The 21,133-nt window shown below is 49.8% G+C and overlaps 1 protein-coding gene and 4 gene segments (V, D, J or C); all 5 read left to right on the plus strand.

Annotated features, from left to right (window-relative positions):
* Positions 1 to 2,503: 2,503 nt before the first annotated feature.
* On the plus strand, positions 2,504 to 6,987 carry LOC132502452 (immunoglobulin lambda-1 light chain-like). The gene is made up of 3 exons (XM_060118343.1): positions 2,504 to 2,552; positions 2,699 to 3,028; positions 6,638 to 6,987. The coding sequence occupies exons 1-3, from the start codon at positions 2,507 to 2,509 to the stop codon at positions 6,985 to 6,987; spliced, it is 726 nt and encodes a 241-aa protein (XP_059974326.1). The 5' UTR covers positions 2,504 to 2,506.
* Positions 6,988 to 8,977: 1,990 nt separating this feature from the next.
* On the plus strand, positions 8,978 to 9,554 carry LOC132502453 (immunoglobulin lambda variable 3-19-like). The segment is given in 2 exon segments: positions 8,978 to 9,023; positions 9,169 to 9,554. Coding segments are annotated over 2 exon segments (432 nt in total).
* Positions 9,555 to 11,739: 2,185 nt separating this feature from the next.
* LOC132502454 (immunoglobulin lambda variable 4-3-like) lies at positions 11,740 to 15,590 on the plus strand. The segment is given in 3 exon segments: positions 11,740 to 11,755; positions 13,333 to 13,659; positions 15,355 to 15,590. Coding segments are annotated over 3 exon segments (579 nt in total).
* Positions 15,591 to 15,673: 83 nt separating this feature from the next.
* On the plus strand, positions 15,674 to 16,251 carry LOC132502455 (immunoglobulin lambda variable 3-19-like). The segment is given in 2 exon segments: positions 15,674 to 15,719; positions 15,866 to 16,251. Coding segments are annotated over 2 exon segments (432 nt in total).
* A 3,377-nt stretch (positions 16,252 to 19,628) lies between these two features.
* Positions 19,629 to 20,828, plus strand: LOC132502456 (immunoglobulin lambda variable 4-3-like). The segment is given in 3 exon segments: positions 19,629 to 19,674; positions 19,787 to 20,133; positions 20,760 to 20,828. Coding segments are annotated over 3 exon segments (462 nt in total).
* The last annotated feature ends 305 nt before the right edge of the window (positions 20,829 to 21,133 follow it).

Consider the following 21,133-nt stretch of genomic DNA (forward strand, 5'->3'; position numbering starts at 1 on the left):
AAGCACTGGGCCTCTGGGGAGGGAGGATGGGAACCTTGACCCCATGGTGGGTGCAGAGCTGGGTCCTTAGGGAGTCAGGCGGCGGTGAGGGTGTCTGTGGTAGTACAGACTTGGAGCTTGGCCAAACTTCTCCTGCTGGGGAAGGGTCTCAGCTTTGGTGCCAAGAATGGCTCCCAATTCACCCACAGGACTTTCTAGGGACCGGCCAGCACCACGTTCCCTGGGACAGCAGCAGGGTTGGGAATGGGGATGCTGAGCTGGAGAATATGGTCCCCTTAGTGCAGTCGGACCCCCAGTGACTAAGGCCTGAGAGGCAAAGTCCAGGATCTGTCCGTGGCCTGGAGGACTCCATGGGGGCAGGAGGGGAGGAGGGGGCTGGTCTTCGTGGGAGGGATGACAGGGGGACGGGGGCAGGACTGGACAGGATATCAGGGCTCCGTCCTGCAGTGACCTCTGTCCCCGGCTCTGCCGGGACTCATAGGGTACACAGGGCCCTCTCCTGTCACCCCACCCAGGAAAGGGTTGTTCTCTCCAAGGGTTTGCTGTGATTTTGTCCCAAACAAGGACTCCTGCAGGTCCCTCTAGGGGAGAGTGTCCTTCTCCCCTTACACTGTAGGAAAGGGAGCCTGGAGGATGGCAGTGAGTAAACCCACCCCCATGTGGTTCGACCACATCCACACGCCTCGGGGCATGTGCTGCTGAGAAATGAATACAGCAGGAGACTGTGATGGACACACAGAGGGACACCCGGCATGATTTGAGGACAAGGATGGAAAAGGGAAGACGATGAGAGCATACACTGCTGTGCTTAGATGGCGACCCACCAGGGAGGGGTCTGCCCCTATGGACATGATCAGAGAGAAATGGACACCCATTCGAGGGCATCTCTCTGGTCAAGGTCATAATAGGGTCAGGGTCTGGGTGAGAACGCTGTCAGCCTGTCTGTGAAAGGGACTGATGAGCAGGGTGGAGGACGGTATCTCCTCCCAGGTTGGTCCGCACCTGTGGACATAGGATTAGTGACCTTATAAGAAGAGACCAGAAACACACCCCCAACCCCGAGTGAGCCACTGACACAGACCATCTAAGGACAGAGCCAGAAAGTGCCTTCAGGGAGCCGGGGGAGAGCTTGCACTGAAAACAATGTTAGGGCATCTCGATCACGGACTTCTGACCTCCAGAAGCATGGAAAGTAAATTTGTGGTGTTTAAGCAACATGTGGGTGGTATTTTTCCATGGCTGCCTGAGCTGACTAAGACAGGAGCTGGGAACACTTGCGTGTAGGTGTTTATGGGAGCATTAGTCTTCATTTCTCTGAAATAAAATCCCAAGGGTACAATTCCTAGATTGTTCAGTAATTGCATGTTTAGTTTCATAGTAGCTGCAAAGCTGTTTTCTAGGGTGGCTGTACCACTTTATATTCCTACCAGCAACACCTGAGCGACCGGTCCCTCTGCTGCGCAGCCAGCATTGGTTTTGCCACTGTTTTTTACTTTAGCCCATTGGCTCCGTTCTGACTGGTGTGTAGAGGCGACTCTTTAGGGTGTGACTGACATTCCCCTAACGACTCACGGGGACCATCTTCCCGTGTGCTCATCGGACATCTGTACATTCACGAAAAAAATGTCTGTTCACATCATTTCCCAAATTCCACTTGCATTTTAGTTGTTTTGTTTATTGATTAGTTTCGACACATTTTTTAATGTATATACAAGTTTTTTGATGAATATGTGAGTGGAAAGTACTTTGTCCCACTTTCCAGGATTTTTCAACTCCATAAAAAGGACTTTTATAGAACAAATGCTTTTCATTTCAATACATTTCAATTTATCTTCTTCCTTTTACAAATCATGCATGTATTGTCAACTCCAAGGATTCTTGCCTAGGTCTAGATAAGGAAGACATTTTTCCTTTTTTTTTAAAATATAAAATGAAAAAGAATATATATGTTGATTTGAATCACTTTGCTGTGCACCTGAAACTAAAACAACATTGTAAATCAACTATACTTCGAAAAATAAAAATAAAATCTTTAAAGAAATATAATAAAAACTTTGCCAGAGGTACGTGACCAGTGTTCCTGTATCTGCTGCTGGAATTCTGGGCTCTCGCAGCAGCATGACCGTGGTCCCCACAGTGCCAGCTTCCAGCACTGTCCAGCACACCACACGACAACCTCATCTGCAGAGAGGATGCCTGTGTGTCCCCAAGGCCCAGGGAGGAGCCCAGGAGCAGACTGAGAGGTGTGTGCACATGCTGGGGCAAGGGCAGCCTTTCTCACTCAGCACCAGGAAGTGTCTGGGGACCTGGGCTCAGGCCTGGAACTCAGGTCCCAGTTGAACTCCTCCTTGGATCCCAGCTATTATCTGCTCAGCAGGGAGCCGGTCACAAGGCCAAAGGTGGGAGGAAGGAGATTTGCATGAGGCCAGCCTTTCTGAGGATAAGAGAGGCCCAGAGGCCCCACCCCAGCTGTGAGCTCAGAGGCAGAGCTCGGGGCGTCTCCACCATGGCCTGGACCCCTCTCCTGCTCCCCCTCCTCACTCTCTGCACAGGTGCTACCCCCAGGCTCAGTCCGAAAAGTGACCAGAACACAGCCTGGTCCAGAACTTCAGCTCAGCACAGGAGCTGCTACAGGGGGCATGAGGCGGCGGGGATGAGACCCTCTTCCTCACCCTCACTCTCCTCTCCTCTCTTGCAGGTTCTGTGGCCTCTTCTCAGCTGACTCAGCCACCTGCGGCGTCCGTGTCCTTAGGACAGACGGCCAGGATCACCTGCCAGGGAGACAACGTAGGAAGCTATTATGCTTACTGGTACCAGCAGAAGCCAGGCCAGGCTCCTGTGCTGGTCATTTATGGTGATAGCAACCGTGCCTCAGGGATCCCTGACCGATTCTCTGGCTCCAAATCAGGGAACACAGCCACCCTGACCATCAGCAGGGCCCAGGCCGAGGACGAGGCTGACTATTACTGTGGTACTAGTACTGGTTACAGCAGTGGTTATTCTCACAGTGACACAGGCAGACGGGGAAGTGAGACACAAACCCCCTCCCCGTCTGGCTCACACTGTCCTCCAGCCCCAGAAGGACTATGAACAAAACAGTGACAGGTCTGGCCTGGTTTCTCAAGATCTGAGCCCCCCAGGCTGCCCCTCCTCCCAGCTCTCCAGGCAGGCTCTGCACAGGGGGGTCAGGAGTGATTATGGACGGCCTGGACCAGGCTGTCTCAATGTCTGGGCTATGGGGTTGACTTGAGGAAATAAGGCCTGAATCAAGGACAGACAGAGAGGGCAGAGACCAGTGCTAGTGGACCCTGGATGTCCACATGGTGCTGACTGGCCACTCATGAGCCCAAATCTCTTGGATGGATGCCTAGAACCATCCAGCTCGTCAGAGCTCTGGAACCTCCAGGATCCCGTGACACCCTGGAATCCCGGACAAGGCAAAGCAGCACAGTGGAGAGAGTGGGGTCACCACGTCACTCCTCCGGGTTCACCCACCTCACACATATGCTGGAGCCCCTGGCAGCACCCAGCTGTGCCCTCCCTGGTGAGTGCTGTCGTTGTAGAGACAGTTCCCCCAAGGTCGTGTCCCCTGGTTCCATCTAAAAATGTGTAAAAGCAATTACAGAAAGGATTTAACTGTGACCAAGTACCTTTGTTGACACTAAAAAAAAATAAGAAAGAAAGAACATAGGGAGAAACAAAATATCCCATATCCAGCAAGGGAAGATTCACAATACCTGAATATCAAAAATTTCCTGTAAGATATCAGAAAAATAAGAGTCAGAATACGTAGAAAATTCAGTTAATCAAAACTTGCCCTGAATGGCCCAGAAGATGTATTTCATAGTCAAGGACGAAAAAGCAACTTTTATAGTTATAGTCCATTTGTTCTTGAGGTTGAGGAAAGATTGAACACCTTAAATGGAGACACAGAGTGTAAACACATGATCCACATTGAATTTCTGCAAATGAAAACTACAACATCTGAGATTAAAATAACCTGGATGAGACAGAGAGCACATAGATGCAGCTGAGGGTCACTGAACTTAATGAAATAGCAGTAGAAACTATTCAAAATCAAACACAGATCCCCCCCCCAAAAATGATGAGAGATGTCATCCCCTGTCCAAAACCCACCCATGTGGCCTGAGAAAAAGTCTCCTCTTAACAAATTTTGCCCATCATTCCAGGATGTAGAGTCTGACACAAGCTCAGTTTGATGAGTTTAGGAGGACAGTTAAGCTCCAGACCCAAGTGGCCTTAGAAAGACTAAGGAGGCCAGCAGGAGGGGGTGAGGGTGTCCATGGTGACCTGGCACAGAGCTCCTGAGACCTGGTGGACTCACTGAATGGGTTGAAGGGTCCCTCAATCCAGTGTGAACTCACCTTAAGTAATTACATCTGAATGGACCCTATTTCTAAATAAGGTCCCACTCTTGGGCACTGGTGGTTAAGACTTCAACTGGCAATTGTTAGAGGTCCTACAATATGTTTGTGTAGTTTGGTGTGGCCAGAAAATTTTGTCAGTGGCAAATCCCAAACCCAAGACGTGTCGCTTCCATCCCATTCCTACATCCACTATTCCACTGTCTCTGCTTTCTATTAAGTGTATGAATAAGGATTAAGGATATTCATAGATGGAAGAGGAGTAAATATTCATGTGTGCTTAATACATATCAAGACCCATCTGCGTTCTTCCTACTTATTAACCTGTTTAATCACAACTAATCAATGAACAAGCATCCCCACTATATCCCATGTTACAGATGCGGAAGCTGAGGCATGAAGGGCAGAGCAACTTGTTTCAAGTCAGAACTGGAACGGGGCAGACCCGGCAGCAAAGAGGTCCCTCCTCCCGAGTTCCTGGACTTCCCCACCTTCCTGTGGCCTCTCACGGTGCTTCCAAAGCTAAGACATGGCCTTTCCTCAATGTGCTAGCAAGTTCTCTCTCCTATTTCAGACACAAGTGACTGACATTGTGACTTTGCACTGCTGCCCTATCCATTACATACACTATTTGAACCACATATGTAATTTTAAATTATCCAGTAAACACGTTTTAAAAATTAGGAGAAACCGATGCAGTTAGATTCCATAATAGGTTTTGCTTAACTAAATTACTTGGAAATATCATTTCAATGTGAATTAAATATAAAAATATTGATACATTCTACACTATGCTATCTTAAATCTTTGAAATGTGCTGGGTATTTCAGATCTACAGCACATCTCACTGCAATCACCCACATTGCACGTTCAGCAGCCCCATTGGCTTCTGGCCACCATGTTGGACAGAGTAGGTGAGATGGATGAGGTTTACTTGGGGTAACCGTGCCTGTAGTACATACTCACCACACCAAGAGGTGATGGAGGTTCCCAAGCCCAGAGTCTTTGCTGGAGAGGAACTACTGATCCTTTTTGCATTCAGACCAGGGATATTGAGGGTACCTCAAAAGGAGGAGATTTAATACATGTATCCCTGTGACTTCTTTCTCAAAGGCCAGATAGTGAATACAACTACAATTTTAAAGGTGGTTCTGAATCGGTAAACACATTTTTATCATAGTCTGTGAAATGAATGGCAATAGTCTGTACATTTTTAAGTAAATAGTGTCACATCATCCTTTCAGTAGGGAGATCATTTCCATAAACCCCACAAATCATAAAGTTATATTTTGTGAATAAATCTAGATGGAAAGATGGACCATAAGGAATATTTTATAGAAATTGGATATGGATCACTTGAATACAGAAGAGAGGGTGGTGACAGGAGGGGCTCAGGAGGCCTGGAGTAGGGATGGAGGAAACTATTGGGGGTTATGAGGAGGCAGGGTGGGGAGGGGGCTGAAAGGTCAGGCTCTGAAGTCAGTCCCTTGGATGGAATCTTGAACCATGCTTCCTTATCCAGGAGAATCTGGGAAAATTATTTACCCTCCCAATGATGGCTCCTCCTCATTAGACTGGGGAGAAGTTGTGCCGTCAGCAGAGGGAGCTGTGGGATTATTATGATGCCAGGTGAGGTGCTGCAGGAAACTCACCAAGGGTCTGGCATATACTGGGGGCTCAAAAGTTGTCATTCTATTCAAGTAGCTACATGTGTAGGAAGACGTCCATCCTGGGGGCACCAAGGGGCATTGTTGGTCCTGGCTGGGACCCTCATAGGTCCAAGTCCCCTGGGGAGGGCTCAAGTGCAAAGGGCATGACTGACACTTCCTTGAAGACACTTCTCTTGAGGAGAGTAAATCTGTCTCTGAAACCCACACGTGGCTCTTCTTCTGACCCCAGGGAGTCCCCAGCGTGAGGCCCCTGGGCTCAGGGCTCAGCCAGGAGCTGAGGCACAGGATGGGGAGGGAGGAGTAGATTTGCATTCACTGCTCCTCCCTTTTTGAGCTGCAAGGGGAGAGGATAAGACACAGACCTGGAGGGGCCAGTCCAGCTGGGCAGCCTCAGTGCAGAGCTCCCAGAAGGACCTCCCACCATGACCTGGGTGCCCTTCTACATCCTACCCCTCCTGGTCCAACACAGGTCAGATTGGCTCAGGGACTCGTGGGCCTCCCTGCCCTTCCCTCCAGCACAGCCCTGAGGGTCAACTGCCCAGTGTCAGTGCCGTCAGCCAACATTTGCATTTCTGTCTGCAGGTCTCTGTGCTGTGCCTGTGCTGACCCAGACCCCATCTGCATCTTCTTCCCTGGGAGGCTCGGTGAAGCTCACCTACACCCTGAGCAGTGAGCACAGCACATACTTCATTGAGTGGTATCAACAGAGAGTAGGGCAGGCCCCTAGGTATCTGATGAAGCTGACCAGTGACGGAAGCGTCACCAAGGGGGATGGGATCCCCTACCGCATCACAGGCTCCAGCTCTGGGGCTGACCGCTACCTGACCATCGCCAACATCCAGTCTGAGGACGAGACTGAGTATATCTGTGGTGTCAGCTACAAAACTGATGGCCAATATGGTTACCCCAGTGACCCAGACAAGGGGAAATGAGGCCAAAACCTCCCGCCCATGCCCTCCGTCCCACGGCACCAGGGTGAGCTGATCACTGTCTGTCCCTGGAGTCCTGACCTTTGAATCACACCCTTGTAAACCCCTCACCACCAACCTCTCCCTGGGTATACCTACCCCCATGCAGGTCCAGGCACGTCCACACGCCCCGGGGCCTGGGCTGCTAAAAAGTGAAAACAGCAGGAGCCTGTGATGGACACACAGAAGGACACACATCAGGATGTGAGGACAAGGATGGAAAAGGGAAGACGATGAGACCATACCCTGCTGTGCTTAGATGGCGACCCATCAGGGAGGGGTCTGCCCCTATGGACTCGATCAGAGAGAGATGGACACCCATTCGAGGGCATCTCTCTGGTCAAGGTCATAATAGGGTCAGGGTCTGGGTGAGAACACTGTCATCCTGTCTGTTAAAGGGACTGATGAGCAGGATGGAGGACGGTATCTCCTCCCAGGTTGGTCCGCACCTGTGGACATAGGATTAGTGACCTTATAAGAAGAGACCAGAAACACACCCCCAACCCCGAGTGAGCCACTGAGACAGACCATCTAAGGACAGAGCCAGAAAGTGCCTTCAGGGAGCCGGGGGAGAGCTTGCACTGAAAACAATGTTAGGGCATCTCGATCACGGACTTCTGACCTCCAGAAGCATGGAAAGTAAATTTGTGGTGTTTAAGCAACAAGTGGGTGGTATTTTTCCATGGCTGCCTGAGCTGACTATGACAGGAGCTGGGAACACTTGCATGTAGGTGTTTATGGGAGCATTCGTCTTCATTTCTCTGAAATAAAATCCCAAGGGTACAATTCCTAGATTGTATATAATTGCATGTTTAGTTTTATAGTAGCTGCAAAGCTGTTTTCTAGGGTGGCTGTACCACTTTATATTCCTACCAGCAACACCTGAGCGACAGGTCCCTGTGCTGCGCAGCCAGCATTGGTTTTGCCACTGTTTTTTACTTTAGCCCATCGGCTCCATTCAGACTGGTGTGTAGTGGCAACTCTTTAGGGTGTGACTGACATTCCCCTAACGACTCACGGGGACCATCTTCCCGTGTGCTCATCGGACATCTGTACATTCCCGAAAAAATGTCTGTTTACATCATTTCCCAAATTCCACTTGGATTTTAGTTGTTTTGTTTATTGATTAGTTTTGACACATTTTTTAATGTATATACAAGTGTTTTGATGAATATGTGAGTGGAAAGTATTTTCTCCCACTTTCCTGGATTTTTCAAATCCATAAAAAGGACTTTTATAGAACAAATGCTTTTCATTTGAATACATTTCAATTTATCTTCTTCCTTTTACAAATCATGCATATATTGTCAAGTCCAAGAATTCTTGCCTAGGTCTAGATAAGGAAGCCATTTTTCCTTTTTTTTTCAAATATAAAATGAAAAAGGATATATATGTTGATTTGAATCACTTTGCTGTGCACATGAAACTAAAACAACATTGTAAATCAACTATACTTCGAAAAATAAAAATAAAAAAACTTTAAAGAAATATAATAAAAACTCTGCCAGAGGTACATGACCAGTGTCCCTGTATCTGCTGCTGGAATTCTGGGCTCTCGCAGCAGCATGACCGTGGTCCCCACAGTGCCAGCTTCCAGCACTGTCCAGCCCACCACAAGATAACCTCATCCCCAGAGAGGACGCCTGTGTGTCTCCAAGGCCCAGGGGGAAGCCCAGGAGGAGACTGGGAGGTGTGTGCACATGCTGGGGCAGGGGCAGCCTTTCTCTCTAAACACCAGAAAGAGTTCTGGGGACCTGGGCTCAGGCCTGGAACTCAGGTCCCTGTTTAACTCCTCCTTGGATCCCAGCTGTTCTCTGCTCAGCAGGGAGCCAGTCACAAGGCCAAAGGTGGCAGGAAGGAGATTTGCATGAAGACACCCCTTCTGAGGATAAGAGAGGCCCAGAGGCCCCACCCCAGCTGTGAGCTCAGAGGCAGAGCTCGGGTCGCCTCCACCATGGCCTGGACCCCTCTCCTGCTCCCCCTCCTCACTCTCTGCACAGGTGCTGTCCCCAGGCTCAGCCCGAAAAGTGACCAGAGCTCAGCCTGGTCCAGACTTCAGCTCAGCACAGGAGCTGCTACAGGGGGCATGAGGCTGCAGGGATGAGACCCTCTTCCTCACCCTCACTCTCCTCTCCTCTCTTGCAGGTTCTGTGGCCTCTTCTCAGCTGACTCAGCCACCTGCGGCATCCGTGTCCTTAGGACAGACGGCCAGCATCACCTGCCAGGGAGACAACGTAGGAAGCTATTATGCTAGCTGGTACCAGCAGAAGCCAGGCCAGGCCCCTGTGCTGGTCATTTATGGGTATAGCAACCGGCCCTCAGGGATCCCTGACCGATTCTCTGGCTCCAGTTCAGGCAACACAGCCACCCTGATTATCAGCGGGGCCCAGGCCGAGGACGAGGCTGACTATTACTGTGCATCAGCTGACAGCAGTGATTATCCTCACAGTGACACAGGCAGACGAGGAAGTGAGACACAAACCCCCTCCCTGTCTGGCTCACACTCTCCTCCAGCCCCAGGACGACTATGAACAAAACAGTGACAGGTTTGGCCTGGTTCCTCAAGATCTTAGACTCCAGGCTGCCCCTCCTCTCAGCCCTCCAGGCAGGCTCTGCACAGGGGGCTCAGGAGTGATTATGGGCTGACTGACCCGGTAGTCTCAGTGTCTGGACTGTGGTGTTGACTTGAGGAAATAAGGCCTGAATGAAGGACAGACAGAGGGGGCAGAGACCCAGTGCTAGTGGACCCTGGATGTCCACATGGTGCTGACTGGCCACTCATGAGCCCAAATCTCTTGGATGCATGCCCAGAACCACCCAGCTCGTCAGAGCTCTGTAACCTCCAGGATCCCGTGACAACTGGGACTCAAAAAAGGCAAAGCAGCACAGTGGACAGAGTGGGGCCACCACGTCCCTCCTCCGGGCTCACCCACCTCACACCCATGTTGGAGCCCCTGGCAACTCCCAGCTGTGCCCTCCCTGGGAGGGCTGTCTTTGTAGAGACAGTTTCCCCAAGGTCGTGTCCCCTGATGCCATCTAAAAAAGTGTAAAAGCATGTACAGAAAGGATTTAACTCTGATTAAGTACCTTTGTTGAAACTAAAAAAATATAAGAAAGAAAGAACATAGGGAGAAACAAAATATCCCATACCCAGCAAGGAAAGATTCACAATACCTGAATATCAAAAATTTCCTGTAAGGAATCAGAAAAATAAGAGTCAGAATAAGGACATAAATCAGGTAATCCAAACTTGCCCTGAATGGCCCAGATGATGTATTTGATAGACAAGGACACAAAAGCAACTTTTATAGTTATAGTCCATTTGTTCTTGAGGTTGAGGAATGATTGAACATGTTAAATGGAGACACAGGGTGTAAAAACCTGATCCACATTGAATTTCTGCAAATGAAAACTACAACATCTAAGATTACAATAAACTGAATGAGACTGAGACCACATACATGCTGCAGAAGATCACTGAACTTGATGAAATAGGAGCAGAAAGTATTCAAAATCAAACACAGACCTCCCCCCCAAAAATAATGAGAATTGTCATCCCCTGCCGAAAACCCACCCATGTGGCCTGAGAAAAAGTCTCCTCTTAGCAAATTTTGCCCATCATTTCAGGGTCTAGAATCTGAAACAAGCTCAGTTTGATGAGTTTAGGACAGTTAAGCTCCAGACCCAAGTGGCCTTAGAAAGACTAAGGAGGCCAGCAGGAGAGGGTGAGGGTGTCCATGGTGACCTGGAACAGAGCTCCTGAGACCTGGTGGGTGCACTGAATGGGTTGAGGGTCCCCACCGTCCAGTATGAACTCACCTTAAGTAATTACATCTGAATGGACCCTATTTGCAAATAAGGTCCCACTCTTGGGCACTGGTGGTTAGGACTTCAACTGGCAATTGTTAGAGGTCCTACAATATGTTCTGTGTTTTGGTGTGGCCAGAAAATTTTGTCAGTGGCAAATCCCAAACCCAAGACCTTTCCCTTCCATCCTATTCCTACATCCACTATTCCACTGTCTCTGCTTTCTATTAAGTGTATGGATAAGGATTAAGGATATTCATAGATGGAAGAGGAATAACTATTCTTGTGTGCTTCATACATATCAAGACCCATCTGCATTCTTCCTACTTATTAACTTGTTTAATCACAACTAATCAATGAACAAGCATAGCCATTATATCCCATCTTACAGATGCAGAAGCTGAGGCATGAAGGGCAGAGCAACTTGTTTCAAGTCAGAACTGGAACGGGGCAGACCCGGCAGCAAAGAGGTCCCTCCACCCGAGTTCCTGGACTTCCCCACCTTCCTGTGGCCTCTCACGGTGCTTCCCAAGCTAAGACATGGCCTTTCTTGAATGTGCTAGCAAGTTCTCTCTCCTATTTCAGACACAAGTGACTGACATTGTGACTTTGCACTGCTGCCCTATCCATTACATACACTATTTGAACCACATATGTAATTTTCAATTATCCAGTAAACACTTTCTAAAAATTAGGAGAAACCCATGCCGTTAGTCTCCATAATAGGTTTTGCTTAACTAAATTACTTGAAAATATCATTTCAATATGAATTAAATATAAAAATATTGATACATTCTACACTATACTATCCTAAATCTTTGAAATGTGCTGGGTATTTCAGATCTACAGCACATCTCACTGCGACCACCCACATTGCATGTTGAGAAGCCTCATTGGCTTGTGGCCACCATGTTGGACAGAGCAGGTGAGATGGATGAGGTTTCCTTGGGGTAACCGTGCCTGTAGTACATACTCACCACACAAAGAGTTGATGTAGGGTCCTAAGTCCACAGTCTTTGCTGGAGAGGAACTGCTGATCCATTTTCCACCCAGACCAGGGATATTGAGGGTACCTCAAAATGAAGAGATTTAATACATGTATCCGTGTGACCTCTTTCTCAAAGACAAGATAGTAAATACAACTACAATTTTAAAGGTGGTTCTGAATCGTTAAACACATTTTTATTATAGTCTGTAAAGTGAATGGCAATACTCGGTACATTTTTAGGTAAATAGTGTCACATCATCCCTTTCAGTAGGGAGATCATTTCCATAAACCCCACAAGTCATAAAGTCATATTTTGTGAATAGATCTATATGGAAAGGTGAACCATAGGAATATTTTATTGACATTGGATACGGATCACCTGAATACAGAAGAGAGGGTGGTGACAGGAGGGGCTCAGGAGGCCTGGAGTGATGATGGAGGAAAGTATTGGGGGTTTTGAGGGGGCAGGGTGGGGAGGGGGATGAAAGGTCAGGCTCTGAAGTCAGTCCCTTGGATGGAATCTTGACCCATGCATCCTTGTCTGGAGGAATCTGGGAAAATCATTTACCCTCCCAATGATGGCTCCCCCTCTTTAGACTGGGGTGAGGTTGTGCCTTCAGCAGAGGGCGCTGTGGGATTATTATGATGCCAGGTGAGGTGCTGCAGGAAACTCACCGAGGGTCTGGCATATACTGGGGGCTCAAAAGTTGTCATTCTAGGGCTTACCCGGTGGCGCAGTGGTTGAGAGTCCGCCTGGCGATGCAGGGGACACGGGTTCGTGCCGCGGTCCGGGAGGATCCCACATTCCGCGGAGAGGCTGGGTCCGTGAGCCGTGGCTGCTGAGCCTGTGTGTCCGGAGCCTGTGCTCCGCAACGGGAGAGGCCACAACAGTGAGAGGCCCGCGTACCGAAAAAAATAAATAAATAAATAAATAAATAAAATAAAGTTGTCATTCTATTAAAGTAGCTACATGTTTAGGAAGACGCCCATCTTGGGGGCACCAAGGGGCCCTTTGGGGCCTGGCTGGCACCCTCATAGGTCCAAGTTCCCTGGGGAGGGCTCAAGTGCAAAGGGCATGACTGACGCTTCTTTGAAGACACTTCTCTTGAGGAGAGTAAATCTGTCTCTGAAACCCACACGAGGCCCTTCTTCTGACCCCAGGGAGTCCCCAGCGTGAGGCCCCTGGGCTCAGGGCTCAGCCAGGAGCTGAGACACAGGATGGGGAGGGAGGAGTAGATTTGCATTCACTGCTCCTCCCTTTTCGAGCTGCAAGGGGAGAGGATAAGACAGAGAGTTGGAGAGGCCAGTCCAGGTGGGCAGCCTCAGTGCAGAGCTCGCAGAAGGACCTCCCACCATGACCTGGGTGCCTTTCTACCTCCTGTCCCTCCTGGTTCAACACAGGTCAGAGTGGCCCAGGGACTCGGGGGCCTCCCAGCCCCTCCCTCCAGCACAGTCTTGAGGGTCACCTGCCCAGTGTCAGTGGCATCAGCCAAACCTTGCATTTCTGTCTGCAGGTCTCTGTTCTCTGCCTGTGCTGACCCAGACCCCGTCTGCATCTTCTTCCCTGGGAGGCTTGGCCAAGCTCACCTGCACCCTGAGCAGCGAGCACAGCACGTACTTCATTTACTGGTATCAACAGAGAGTAGGGCAGGCCCCTAGGTATCTGATGAAGCTGACCAGTGACGGAAGTGTCACCAAGGGGGATGGGATCCCCGACCGCTTCTCAGGCTCCAGCTCTGGGGCTGACCGCTACCTGACCATCGCCAACATCCAGTCTGAGGACGAGACTGAGTATATCTGTGGTGTCAGCTATAAAACCGACGGCCAATATGGATACCACAGTGACCCAGACAAAGGGGAAATGAGGCCAAAACCTCCCTCCCATGCCCTCCATCCCACGGCACCAGGGAGAGCTGTTCCCTGTCTGTCCCAGGAGTCCTGACCTTTGAATCTTCCCCTTGTAAACCCCTCACCCTCAACTTCCCTCCGAGTAAACCTAACCCCATGTAGGTCCCACCACAATCACATGCCCTGGGGCCTGCGCTGCTAAGAAGTGAAGACAGCAGGAGCCTGTGACGGACACACAGAGGGACACACGGCAGGATGTGAGGACAAGGATGGAAAAGGGAAGACGATGAGACCATAACCTGCTGTGCTTAGATGGCGACCCACCAGGGAGGGGTCTGCCCCTATGGACTCGATCAGAGAGAGATGGATACCCATTCGAGGGCATCTCTCTGGTCAAGGTCATAATAGGGTCAGGGTCTGGGTGAGAACATTGTCAGCCTGTCTGTGAAAGGGACTGATGAGCAGCGTGGAGGATGGTATCTCCTCCCAGGTTGGTCCGCACCTGTGGACATAGGATTAGTGACCTTATAAGAAGAGACCAGAAACACACCCCCAACCCTGAGTGACCCACTGAGACAGACCATCTAAAGACAGAGCCAGAAAGTGCCTTCAGGGAGCCGTGGGAGAGCTTGCACTGAAAACAATGTTAGGGCATCTCGATCACGGACTTCTGACCTCCAGAAGCATGGAAAGTAAATTTGTGGTGTTTAAGCAACATGTGGGTGGTATTTTTCCATGGCTGCCTGAGCTGACTAAGACAGGAGCTGGGAACACTTGCGTGTAGGTGTTTATGGGAGCATTAGTCTTCATTCCTCTGAAATAAAATCCCAAGGGTACACTTCCTAGATTGTACAGTAATTGCATGTTTAGTTTCATAGTAGCTGCAAAGCTGTTTTCTAGGGTGGCTGTTCCACTTTATATTCCTACCAGCAACACCTGAGCTACCAGTCCCTCTGCTGCGCAGCCAGCGTTGGTTTTCCCACTGTTTTTTACTTTAGTCTATCGGCTCCATTCTGACTGGTGTGTACTGGCAACTCTTTAGGGTGTGACTGACATTCCCCTAACGACTCACGGGGACCATCTTTCCGTGTGTTCATCGGACATCTGTACATTCCCGAAAAAATGTCTGTTCACATCATTTCCCAAATTCCACTTGCATTTTAGTTGTTTTGTTTATTGATTAGTTTCGACACATTTTTTAATGTATATACAAGTGTTTTGATGAATATGTGAGTGGAAAGTATTTTCTCCCACTTTACTGGATTTTTCAACACCATAAAAAGGACTTTTATAGACCAAATGCTTTTCATTTGAGTACATTTCAATTTATCATCTTCCTTTTAGAAATCATGCATGTATTGTCAAGTCCAAGAATTCTTGCCTAGGTCTAGATAAGGAAGCCATTTTTCCTTTATTTTAAAAAACATAAAATGAAAAAGAATATATATGTTGATTTGAATCACTTAGCTGTGCACCTAAAACTAAAACAACAGTGTAAATCAACTATACTTCGAAAAAGAAAAGCAAAAAACTTTAAAGAAATTTAATAAAAACTCTGCCAGAGGTACATGACCAGTGTCCCTGTATCTGCTGCTGGAATTCTGGGCTCTCGCAGCAGCATGACCGTGGTCCCCGCGGTGCCAGCTTCAGGCACTGTCCAGCCTACCACACGATAACCTCATCCGCAGAAGGACGCTTTTGTGTCCCCAAGGCCCAGGGGGGAGCCCAGGAGCAGACTGGGAGGTGTGTGCACATGCTGGGGCAGGGGCAGCCTTTCTCCCTCAGCACCAGAGAGAGTTGTGGGGACCTGGGCTCAGGCCTGGAACTCAGGTCCCACTTGAACTCCTCCTTGGATCCCAGCTGTTCTCTGCTCAGCAGGGAGCCGGTCACAAGGCCAAAGGTGGCAGGAAAGAGATTTGCATGAGGACACCCCTTCTGAGGATAAGAGAGGCCCAGAGGCCCCACTCCAGCTGTGAGCTCAGAGGCAGAGCTCGGGGCATCTCCACCATGGCCTGGACCCCTCTCCTGCTCCCCCTCCTCACTCTCTGCACAGGTGCTGCCCCCAGGCTCAGCCCGAAAAGTGACCAGAGCTCAGACTAGTCCAGAACTTCAGCTCAGCACAGGAGCTGCTGCAGGGGGCATGAGGCGACAGGGATGAGACCCTCTTCCTCACCGTCACTCTCCTCTCCTCTCTTGCAGGTTCTGTGGCCTCTTCTCAGCTGACTCAGCCACCTGCGGTGTCCATGTCCTTGGGACAGACGGCCAGGATCACCTGCCAGGGAGACAACTTAGGAAGCTATTATGCTTACTGGTACCAGCAGAAGCCAGGCCAGGCTCCTGTGCTGGTCATTTATAGGAATAGCAACCGGGCCTCAGGGATCCCTGACCGATTCTCTGGCTCCAAATCAGGCAACACAGCCACCCTGACCATCAGCGGGGCCCAGGCCGAGGACGAGGCTGACTATTACTGTGCATCAGCTGACAGCAGTGATTATCCTCACAGTGACACAGGCAGACGGGGAAGTCAGACACAAACCCCCTCGCTGTCTGGCTCACACTCTCCTCCAGTCCCAGGAGGACTATGAACAAAACAGTGACAGGTTTGGCCTGGTTCCTCAAGATCTGAGACCCCCAGGCTGCCCCTCCTCCCAGCTCTCCAGGCAGGCTCTGCACAGGGGGCTCAGGAGTGATTATGGGCTGGCAGGACCAGGCTGTCTCAGTGTCTCGGCAGTGGTGTTGACTGGAGGAAATAAGGCCTGAATGAAGGACAGACAGAGAGGGCAGAGACCCAGTGCTAGTGGACCCTGGATGTCCACATGGTGCTGACTGGCCACTCATGAGCCCAAATCTCTTGGATGCATGCCCAGAACCACCCAGCTCATCAGAGCTCTGGAAACTACAGTATCCCGTGACAACCTGGACACCAAACATGGCAAAGCAGAACAGTGGACAGAGTGGGGGCCACCATGTCCCTACCCGGGCTCACCCACCTCAAACCCAGTTGGGGCCCCTGGCAGCTCCCAGCTGTGCCCTCCCTGGGGAGGGCTGTCATTGTAGAGACAGTCCCCCCAAGGTCGTGTCCCCTGGTACCATCTAAAAAAGTGTGAAAGCAAGTACAGAAAGGATTTAACTCTGACCAAGTACCTTTGCTGAAACTAAAAAACATAAGAAAGAAAGAACATAGGGAAAAACAAAATATCCCATACCCAGCAAGGAAAGATTCACAATACCTGAATATCAAAAATTTCCTGTAAGGAATGAGAAAAATAAGAGTCAGAATAAGTACAAAAATCAGTTAATCCAAACTTGCCCTGAATGGCCCAGATGATGTATTTGATAGACAAGGACACAAAAGCAACTTTTATAGTTATAGTCCATTTGTTCTTGATGTTGAGGAAAGATTGAACATGTTAAATGGAGACACAGAGTGTAAAAACATGATCCACATTGAATTTCTGCAAATGAAAACTACAACATCTGAGATTAAAATAAACTGGATGAGACTGAGAGCACATAGATGCTGCAGAAGAAGATCACTGAACTTGATGAAATAGCAGTAGAAACTATTCAAAACCAAACACAAGCCCCTCAAAAAATGATGAGAGATGTCATACCCTTCCCAAAGGCCACCCATGTGGCCTGAGAAAAAGTCTCCTCTTAACAAATTTTGCCCATCATTCCACGGTCTAGAGTCTGACACAAGCTCAGTTTGATGAGTTTAGGAAAGTTAAGCTCTAGACCCAAGTGGCCTTAGAAAGACTAAGGAGGCCAGCAGGAGAGGGTGAGGGTGTCCATGGTGACCTGGAACAGAGCTCCTGAGACCTGGTGGACTCACTGAATGGGTTGAAGGGCCCCTCAAGCCAGTATGAACTCACCTTAAGTAATTACATCAGAATGGACCTTATTTCCAAATAAGATCCCACTCTTGGGCACTGGTGGTTAGGACTTCAACTGGCAATTGTTAGAGGTCCTACAATATGTTTGTGTATTTTGGTGTGGCCAGAAAATTTTGTCAGTGGCAAATCCCAAGCCCAAGACTTTTCCCTTCCATCCCATTCCTACATCCACTATTCCACTGTCTCTGCTTTCTATTAAGTGTATGGATAAGGATTAAGGATATTCATAGATGGAAGAGGAGTAAATATTCATGTGTGCTTAATACATATCAAGACCCATCTGCGTTCTTCCTACTTATTAACTTGTTTAATCATAACTAATCAATGAACAAGCATCACCATTATATCCCATCTTACAGATGCGGAAGCTGAGGCATGAAGGGCAGAGCAACTTGTTTCAAGTCAGAACTGGAACGGGGCAGACCCGGCAGCAAAGAGGTCCCTCCACCCGAGTTCCTGGACTTCCCCACCTTCCTGTGGCCTCTCACGGTGCTTCCCAAGCTAAGACATGGCCTTTCCTCAATGTGCTAACAAGTTCTCCCTCCTATTTCACACACAAGTGACTGACATTGTGACTTTGCACTGCTGCCCTATCCATTACATACACTATTTGAACCACATATGTAATTTTAAATTATCCAGTAAACACGTTTTAAAAATTAGGGGAAACCGATGCAGTTAGATTCCATAATAGGTTTTGCTGAACTAAATTACTTGAAAATATCATTTCCAATAGAATTAAATTTAATAATATTGATACATTCTACACTACACTATCCTAAATCTTTGAAATGTGCTGGGTATTTCAGATCTACAGCATATCTCACTGCGACCACCCACATTGCACGTTCAGCAGCCTCATTGGCTTGTGGCCACCATGTTGGACAGAGCAGGTGAGATGGATGAGGTTTCCTTGGGGTAACCGTGCCTGTAGTACATACTCACCACACCGAGAGGTGACGGAGGGTCCAAAGCCCAGAGTCTTTGCTGGAGAGGAACTGCTGATCCATTTTCCACCCAGACCAGGATATTGACGGTACCTCAAAATGAGGAGATTTAATATATGTATCCGTGTGACTTCTTTCTCAATGGCAATATAGTAAATAAAACTACAATTTTAAAGGTGGTTCTGAATCGTTAAACACATTTTTATTATAGTCTGTAAAATGAATGACAATAGTCTACATTTTTCAGTAAATAGTGTCACGTCATCCCTTTCAGTAGGGAGATCATTTCCATAAACACCACAAATCATAAAGATGTACTTTGCGAATAGATCTAGATGGAAAGGTGGACCATAAAGAATTTTTTGTTGACATTGGATACGGATCACCTGAATACAGGGGAGAGGTTGGTGACAGGAGGGGCTCAGGAGTCCTAGGGTATGGATGGAGGAAACTATGGGGGGTTTAGAGGGGGCAGGGTGGGGAGGGGGCTGAAAGGTCAGGCTCTGAAGTCAGTCCCTTGGATGGAATCTTGACCCATGCAGCCCTGCCTAGGAGAATCTGGAAAATCATTTACCCTGCCAATAAGGGCTCCTCCTCATTAGACTGGGGAGAGGTTGTGCCTTCAGCAGAGGGCGCTGTGGGATTATTATGATGCCAGGTGAGGTGCTGCAGGCAACTCACCAAGGGTCTGGCATATACTGGGGGCTGCAAAGTGGTCATTTTAGTAAAGTAGCTACATGTGTAGGAAGACATCAATCCTGGGGGCACCAGGTGGCACTGTGGGTCCTGGCTGGGACCCTCATAGGTCCAAGTCCCCTGGGGAGGGCTCAAGTGCAAAGGGCATGACTGACGCTTCCTTGAAGACACTTCTCTTGAGGAGAGTAAATCTGTCTCTGAAACCCACACGTGGCCCTTCTTCTGACCCCAGGGAGTCCCCAGCGTGAGGCCCCTGGGCTCAGAGCTCAGCCAGGAGCTGAGACACAGGATGGGGAGGGAGGAGTAGATTTGCCTTCACTGCTCCTCCCTTTTTGAGCTGCAAGGGGAGGGTAAGACAGAGACCTGGAGAGGCCAGTCCAGCTGGGCAGCCTCAGTGCAGAGCTCGCAGAAGGACCTCCCACCATGACCTGGGTGCCCTTCTACCTCCTGCCCCTCCTGTTCAACGCAGGTCACAGTGGCCCAGGGACTCGGGGCCTCCCTGCCCCTCCCTCCAGCACAGTCCTGAGGGTCACCTGCCCAGTGTCAGTGCCATCAGCCAACCCTTGCATTTCTGTCTGCAGGTCTCTGTGCTGTGCCTGTGCTGAACCAGACCCCGTCTGCATCTTCTCCCCTTGGAAGCTCGGCCAAGCTCACCAGCACCCTGAGCAGTGAACACACCACGTACTACATTGCGTGGTATCAACAGAGAGTAGGGCAGGCCCCTAGGTATCTGATGAAGCTGACCAGTGACGGAAGCGTCACCAAGGGGGATTGGATCCCCGACTGCTTCTCAGTCTCCAGCTCTGGGGCTGACCGCTACCTGACCATCGCCAACATCCAGTCTGTGGACGAGACTGAGTATATCTGTGGTGTCAACTATAAATCTGGTGGCCAATATGGATACCACAGTGACACAGACAAAGAGGAAGTGAGGCCAAAACTTCCCTCCCGTGCCCTCCGTCCCACGGCACCAGGGTGGGTCTGTCCCCAGTGTCCTGACCTTTGAATCTTCCCCTTACAAACCCCTCACCCCCAACCTCTCCCCGAGTCACCCCCAGGGAGACGCAGACACACGTTAAAATTTAAGTGGTTTTGACGAGGTGAGATTCTGGTTCTTCCTCACAGGCCTGTGTGGGCAATGCTGGGAGAGACCAGCCCAGCCCAGGGCGGAACAGGACACTGGGAATGGGCTGAGGGGAGATGACCCTTTCCCCAGTAGCCCCCAGGCCCTGTGCTCCAAGTCTCTAAGGGAAGGAACACAGATCTTGGCGTCCAGAGGCGATATGCAGGTCATGGTACCAAGTGTCCTGACTTGGGTGCCCCGTGTGCAGAGCAGGACCCTGGCCAGGACTGAGGGCTCAGCAGGAAGCACTGGGCCTCTGGGGAGGGAGGATGAGAAACTTGATCCCAAGGTGGGTGCAGAGCTGGGTCCTTAGTGAGTCAGGGGGCGGTGAGGGGGTCTGTGGCAGTACAGACTTGGAGCTTGGCCGGGCTTCTCCTGCTGGAGAAGGGTCTCAGCTTTGGTGACAAGAATTGCTCCCCTTTCGCCCACAGGACGTTCTAGGGACCGGCCAGCACAATGTCCGCTGGGACAGCAGCAGGGATGGGGAATGGGGATGCTGAGCTGGAGAATATGGTCCCCTTAGGGCAGTCGGACCCCCAGTGACTGAGGCCTGAGAGGCAAAGTCCAGGATCTGTCCGTGGCCTGGAGGACTCCATCGGGGCAGGAGAGGAAGAGGGGGCTGGTCTTCGCAGGAGGGATGACAGGGGGCCGGGGGCAGGACTGGACAGGACATCAGGGCTCCGTGCTGCAGTGACCTCTGTCCCCGACTCACCGGGACTCACAGGGGACACAGGGCCCTCTCTGTCACCCCGTCTGGGAAAGGGTTGTCCTCTCCAAGGGTTTGCTGTGATTTTGTCCCAAACAA

The sequence above is a fragment of the Mesoplodon densirostris genome, chromosome 15 (assembly GCF_025265405.1).
Source record: "Mesoplodon densirostris isolate mMesDen1 chromosome 15, mMesDen1 primary haplotype, whole genome shotgun sequence".
Lineage (NCBI taxonomy): Eukaryota > Metazoa > Chordata > Mammalia > Artiodactyla > Ziphiidae > Mesoplodon > Mesoplodon densirostris.